Raw genomic sequence first — 7,500 nt, forward strand, 5'->3', positions numbered from 1 at the left:
TGCACTACAAAGACAAGATATTTGATGTTCAAACTCATAAACTTTTTTTTTTTTCTGCAAATAATAATTAACTTAGAATTTCATGGCTGCAACACGTGCCAAAGTAGTTGGGAAAGGGCATGTTCACCATTGTGTTACATCACCTTTTCTTTTAACACCACTCAATAAACGTTTGGGAACTGAGGAAACTAATTGTTGAAGCTTTGAAAGTGGAATTCTTTCCCATTCTTGTTTTATGTAGAGCTTCAGTCGTTCAACAGTCCGGTGTCTCCGCTGTCGTATTTTACGCTTCATAATGCGCCACACATTTTAGATGGGAGACAGGTCTGGACTGCAGGCGGGCCAGGAAAGTACCCGCACTCTTTTTTCTTTTTTTTTACAAAGCCACGCTGTTGTAACACGTGCTGAATGTGGCTTGGCATTGTCTTGCTGAAATAAGCAGGGGCATCCATGAAAAAGACGGCGCTTAGATGGCAGCATATGTTGTTCCAAAACCTGTATGTACCTTTCAGCATTAATGGTGCCTTCACAGATGTGTAAGTTACCCATGCCTTGGGCACTAATGCACCCCCATACCATCACACATGCTGGCTTTCGAACTTTGCGCTGATAACAGTCTGGATGGTTCGCTTCCCCTTTGGTCCGAATATTTCCAAAAACAATTTGAAATGTGGATTCGTCAGACCACAGAACACTTTTCCACTTTGCATCAGTCCATCTTAGATGATCTCGGGCCCAGAGAAGCCGGCGGCGTTTCTGGATGTTGTTGATAAATGGCTTTCGCTTTGCATAGTAGAGCTTTAACTGAGGAAACTTTGAAAGTGGAATTCTTTACCATTCTTGCTTGATGTACAGCTCAAGTTGTCCAACAGTCCGGGGTCTTGTTGTCGTATTTTACGCTTCATAATGCGCCACACATTTTCCATGGACAGCAGGCAGGCCAGGAAAGTACCCGCACTCTTTTACTACGAAGCCACGGTGTTGTAACATGTGGCTTGGCATTGTTTTGCTGAAATAAGCAGGGGCGTCCATGATAACGTTGCTTGGATGACAATATATGTTGCTCCAAAACCTTAATGGACCTTTCAGCATTAATGGTGCCTTCACAGATGTGTAAGTTACCCATGCCTTGGGCACTAATACACCCCCATACCATCACACATGCTGGCTTTTGAACTTTGCGCCTATAACAATCCGGGTGGTTATTTTCCTCTTTGTTCCGGAGGACACCACGTCCACAGTTTCCAAATATAATTTGAAATGTGGACTCGTCAGACCACAGAACACTTTTCCACTTTGCATCAGTCCATCTTAGATGAGCTCGGGCCCAGCGAAGCCGGCGGAGTTCCTCGGTGTTGTTGATAAATGGCATTCGCTTTGCATAGTAGAGTTTTAACTTGCACTTACAGATGTGGCGACCAACTGTAATTACTGACAATGGTTTTCTGAAGAGTTACTGAGCCCATGTGGTGATATCCTTTACACACTGTCTGTTTTAATGCAGTACTGCCAAAGGGATCAAAGGTCCGTAATATCATCGCTTACGTGCAGTGGTTCTTCAGATTCTCTGAACCTTTTGATGATTTTACGGACCGTAGATGGTAAAATTCCTAAATTCCTTGCAATAGCTCGTTGAGAAATGTTGTTCTAAAACTTTTCGACAATTTGCTTACAAATTGGTGACCCTCGCCCCATCCTTGTTTGTGAATTACTTAGCATTTTTTGGGAAGCTGCTTTTATACCCAATCATGGCACCCACCTGTTCCCAATTAGCCTGCACACCTGTGGGATGTTCCATATCAGTGTTTGATGAGCATTCCTCAACTTTATCAGTATTTGCCACCTTTCTCAACTTTTTTGTCACGTGTTGCTGGCATCAAATTGTAAAGTTAATGATTTTTTGCAAAAAAAAACAATGTTTATCAGTTTGAACATCAAATATGTTGTCTTTGTAGCATATTCAACTGAATATGGGTGGAAAATGATTTGCAAATCATTGTATTCTGTTTATATTTACATCTAACACAAGTTCCCAACTCATATGGAAATGGAGTTTGTATGTGTGTGTGTGTGTGTGTGTGTGTATATATATATATATATATATGTGTGTATGTATGTATGTATATATGTATGTATTTATGTATGTATGTATACAGTGGGGCAAAAAAGTATTTAGTCAGCCAGCGATTGTGCAAGTTCTCCCACTTAAAATGATGACAGAGGTCTGCAATTTTCATCATAGGTACACTTCAACTGTGAGAGACAGAATGTGAAAAAAAAATCCAGGAACTCACATTGTAGGAATTTTAAAGAATTTTTTTGTGAATAACAAAAATTCAACTCAATACTTTGTAATATAACCTTTGTTGGCAATAACACAGGTCAAACGATTACTACAAGTCTTTACCAGGTTTGCACACACAGTAGCTGTAATTTTAAGGGGGAGAAGTTGCACAATCGGTGGCTGACTAAATACTTTTTTGCGCCACTGTGTGTGTGTGTGTGTGTGTGTGTGTGTGTGTGTGTGTGTGTGTGTGTGTGTGTGTGTGTGTGTGTGTGTGTGTGTGTGTGTATATATATATATATATATTTATTTTTTATTTTTTTTGTATTCATTTTATTTTATAATTTTTTTTATCCATTCTGTGCATCTACTCAGACCAATCATATAGTAGATGTAGATCAGGGGTGCCCATTACGTCGTTCGCGATCGACCGGTGGATCTCGGAGGGTGTGTCAGTCGATCTCAAGCCAGGCATTAAAAAATGTACATAAAAATGAGCAATCATCAATCATACCAAGACTTCACTTTCGTCAGTTGTTTGACATTCTCGGCACCCGAGGATCTTGTGAGATGACGCTGGCTGCTGCGAGCTCATATTTAAGAAATAAATCACTAACAGGGCGGACGCAGAGAAACACATTTTATTTCTAGAGACTCCGTACCTACTGTCAAAACTCTAAAGAGCGACTGCACAGTTCCTGTCTTCACCATAAAAGACCTGTTTCATCCTGCCTGTGCTAACAAAATAAGAGTCTCAGAAAGCTAGCAAGCTACGGAGTTTGATGCCAATGTATTTCAGCGAGCGCTTTCTCACTTGCTTGCCCACCCGCACACTCACCTGCTGCCAGACATTAAAGGGCCACACACATATGCTACTCTCGTAACAAAGTGTTTAAAAAGGAGTATGCAAGTTGGACAAATGAGATGCCAAATCCAACCACTTTCATGTGGTATTGGACAGAAAGGAGGACTTTTTTTCTCCTCCATTTGAAAATGCGGACGTTATCAGCACCACTGTCTAATTCCAATCAATGCAAGTCATCAGAATCAGGTAATACACCAACTTATATTCTTGTGTTCATGAAAGAAAGGAATCTATGTGTGTTAAACATGCTTGTATTATCATTAAACACCATTAACTTGTTAACAAAAATGTCTCTTTCATAAATAAATAAATATAAATTATAAATAGGAATGAGGTAGATCTCCTCGACTTGGTCAATTGAAAAGTAGCTCACCTGCAGAAAAAGTGTGAGCGCCCCTGATGTAGATGATCTATATCTGCTGTCCACATTTATTTTAGAAAAGAGAAGTGTTGGATTTTTTCCAAAATAACACTGATCCCTGTACGATCAGTGCCAGAGCTTGGTCCGCATTGCCGGCAGTAAGTCGAACACATTTCCAGTGAGGGTTGGACTCCGCCAAGGCTGTCCTTTGTCACCTTTTCTGTTCATAACTTTTATGGACAGAATTTCTAGGCGCAGTCAAGGTGTTGAGGGGATCCGGTTTGGTGACCGCAGGATTAGGTCTCTGCTTTTTGCAGATGATGTGGTCCTGATGGCTTCATCTGACCGGGATCTTCAGCTCTCACTGGATCGGTTCGCAGCCGAGTGTGAAGCGACCGGAATGAGAATCAGCACCTCCAAGTCCGAGTCCATGGTTCTCGCCCGGAAAAGGGTGGAGTGCCATCTCCGGGTTGGGGAGGAGACCCTGCCCCAAGTGGAGGAGTTCAAGTACCTAGGAGTCTTGTTCACGAGTGAGGGAAGAGTGGATCGTGAGATCGACAGGCGGATCGGTGCGGCGTCTTCAGTAATGCGGACGTTGTACCGATCCGTTGTGGTGAAGAAGGAGCTGAGCCGGAAGGCAAAGCTCTCAATTTACCGGTCGATCTACGTTCCCATCCTCACCTATGCTCATGAGCTTTGGGTCATGACCGAAAGGATAAGATCACGGGTACAAGCGGCCCAAATGAGTTTGGGTCTCTCCCTTAGAGATAGGGTGAGAAGCTCTGCCATCCGGGAGGAACTCAAAGTAAAGCCGCTGCTCCTCCACATGGAGAGGAGCCAGATGAGGTGGTTCGGGCATCTGGTCAGGATGCCACCCGAACGCCTCCCTAGGGAGGTGTTTAGGGCACGTCCAACCAGTAGGAGGCCACGGGGAAGACCCAGGACACGTTGGGAAGACTGTCTCCCGGCTGGCCTGGGAACGCCTCGGGATCCCCCGGGAAGAGCTAGACGAAGTGGCTGGGGAGAGGGAAGTCTGGGTTTCCCTGCTTAGGCTGTTGCCCCCGCGACCCGACCTCGGATAAGCGGAAGAAGATGGATGGAAGTGTTGGATACTTCTCTTGTCTTATTCGTGAAGTGAATTAGTGAATTATATTTATATAGCGCTTTTCTCGAGTGACTCAAAGCGCTTTACATAGTGAAACCCAATATCTAAGTTACATTTAAAGCAGTGTGGGTGGCACCGGGAGCAGGTGGGTAAAGTGTCTTGCCCAAGGACACAACGGCAGTGGCTAGGATGGCGGAAGCGGGAATCGAACCTGCAACCCTCACGTTGCTGGCACAGCCACTCCACCAACCGGCTAATTAAATGCTTTTTTCAACAAAAACAGTTTTCTTTGAAGTAATATAAAGTTAAAGTCCCAATCATTTTTTGGGTGATTCAACTCCCAATTCCAAGCCTTGATGCTGAGTGCCAAGCAGGGAGGTAATGGCTCCCATTTTTATAGTCTTTGGTATGACTCACAACCTACCCACCTCAGGGCGGACACTAGACCACAAATCAATCAATCAATCAATGTTTATTTATATAGCCCCAAATCACAAATGTCTCAAAGGACTGCACAAATCATTACGACTACAACATCCTCGGAAGAACCCACAAAAGGGCAAGGAAAACTCACACCCAGTGGGCAGGGAGAATTCACATCCAGTGGGACGCCAGTGACAATGCTGCCTATGAGAAACCTTGGAGAGGACCTCAGATGTGGGCAACCCCCCCCCCTCTAGGGGACCGAAAGCAATGGATGTCGAGCGGGTCTAACATGATACTGTGAAAGTTCAATCCATAGTGGCTCCAAGACAGCAGCGAGAGTCCCGTCCACAGGAAACCATCTGAAGCGGATCAGCAGCGTAGAGATGTCCCCAACCGATACAGGCGAGCGGTCCATCCTGGGTCTCGACTCTGGACAGTCAGTACTTCATCCATGGTCATCGGACCGGACCCCCTCCACAAGGGAGGGGGGGACATAGGAGAAAGAAAAGAAGCGGCAGATCAACTGGTCTAAAAAGGAGGTCTATTTAAAGGCTAGAGTATACAAATGAGTTTTAAGGTGAGACTTAAATGCTTCTACTGAGGTGGCATCTCGAACTGTTACCGGGAGGGCATTCCAGAGTACTGGAGCCCGAAATGAAAACGCTCTATAGCCCGCAGACTTTTTTTGGGCTCTAGGAATCACTAATAAGCCGGAGTCTTTTGAATTTCTTGCCGGGACATATGGTACAATACAATCTGCAAGATAGGATGGAGCTAGACCGTGTAGTATTTTATACGTAAGTAGTAAAACCTTAAAGTCACATCTTAAGTGCACAGGAAGCCAGTGCAGGTGAGCCAGTATAGGTATATATGTATGTATATATGTATATAAAGGTATATACAGTATAGGTATATATGTATGTATATATGTATATAAAGGTATATACAGTATAGGTATATATGTATGTATATATGTATATAAAGGTATATACAGTATAGGTATATATGTATGTATATATGTATATAAAGGTATATACAGTATAGGTATATATGTATGTATATATGTATATAAAGGTATATACAGTACAGGCGTAATGTGATCAAACTTTCTTGTTCTTGTCAAAAGTCTAGCAGCCGCATTTTGTACCAACTGTAATCTTTTAATGCTAGACATGGGGAGACCCCAAAATAATACGTTACAGTAATCGAGACGAGACGTAACAAACGCATGGATAATGATCTCGGCGTCTTTAGTGGACAAAATGGAGCGAATTTTAGCGATATTACGGAGATGAAAGAAGGCCGTTTTAAAGGTATAAACATTTACCGCAGCTGTTTATCTATTTGATGGAGGAATGTTGTTAGTCTCTGTCTCCTGTATTAAAGGTGTTTGTGTTGTGGTTGCAGAGCGTGCCATTCAGCGAGCGTCACAGGACCATGGGCTCCACCCCCGCTTCCTCCGTCTCCTTCCACGTCCCTGACGTCAGCCCGCGGAAAGAACACCACGCTCAGCAGACTCCGCCCACCTCTCCAGCATCCTCCCAGCCGCAGCATCACTCCCCGAAGGAAGAACCCGCCGCCGTTCCCCCGTCTCACTTCGCTTTCCAAGGTGCCCCCGCCAGTCCGGCCGCAGGACACTGCAGCCCCGTGTTTGTGTGTGCGGACAGAGGTGATGATAGTAGGCAGGGGGGGAGGCGGGGGGGCCGCAGGCAGGGGGTGCTCACGCCCGAGGCCTTCGAGGCGGAGATGTTGCGTACCAAACAAAACGCCGCGTTCCCTCCGTCCCACTCGCCGCTCCGCGTCACCGAGGAGTTCATAGACGACGACCCCGCCCAGATGTCCTTCTACGGCGGGGGGGCGGACGCCTACCCTTTGGAGGGGTTTGATTACGTGCAGGAAGGCGACTTCCCCAAGATTGTAGGCGTGGCCCACTCGGAGACCAGCTCCTTGCTCAATAACCGCTCCGAGTGCAGCTCCCTGGACAACCTGGGGCTCAGCTCAGCGGGCGAGTCCTTGTCGGCGGGCTACGCCTCCTCGCTGCGTCTGCCGGGCTCCGACGTCCAATCGGAGGCCAGCTCCATGGTCAACTTCCCGGCGTGCTCGGTGCGCTCGGAGGGCAGCTCGGCCGTGCAGTTCAGCGACCTGGTGGAGCAGCTGGAGCAGCTCAGCTACCCGCCCACCACCACCGAGGGCTCCGGGAACGGCAGCTCCGATTCCGAGTCGGACTGGGGCTCCGACTGCGTCCTGCCCCCGGAGCAGAACCTCTTTTACAGCAACCCGCTTAACGGGAGTGCTGGGATGGAGAGCTTCCTCCTCCAATGCCATAACCTGCAGGCTCTGGCCCTGGCAGACCCCCCCGGACCCGCTCCGTTCTAGGCCGCTGTCACGTTTGTGTTTCGTTGCCACGGCGATGCCTTAAGAGCGCAAACGTTAGAAACAAAGTGGAAGTTTTTAAAAGC

At 46.2% G+C, this 7,500-nt stretch overlaps 1 protein-coding gene across 3 annotated transcripts in view; it reads left to right on the forward strand.

Moving 5' to 3' along the window:
* Positions 1-7,500, forward strand: part of LOC133543928 (FERM, ARHGEF and pleckstrin domain-containing protein 2-like) — a 173,428-nt gene that overhangs the window by 89,605 nt on the left and 76,323 nt on the right. For all 3 annotated transcript variants that reach the window (XM_061888850.1, XM_061888847.1, XM_061888848.1), the window contains exon 13: positions 6,449-6,650. In XM_061888850.1, coding sequence (XP_061744834.1) covers positions 6,449-6,650 — 202 coding nt within the window. The remainder of the gene's footprint in view (positions 1-6,448; positions 6,651-7,500) is intronic.

This window comes from Nerophis ophidion, linkage group LG26, assembly GCF_033978795.1.
Source record: "Nerophis ophidion isolate RoL-2023_Sa linkage group LG26, RoL_Noph_v1.0, whole genome shotgun sequence".
In the NCBI taxonomy this organism is placed as follows: Eukaryota; Metazoa; Chordata; class Actinopteri; order Syngnathiformes; family Syngnathidae; genus Nerophis; species Nerophis ophidion.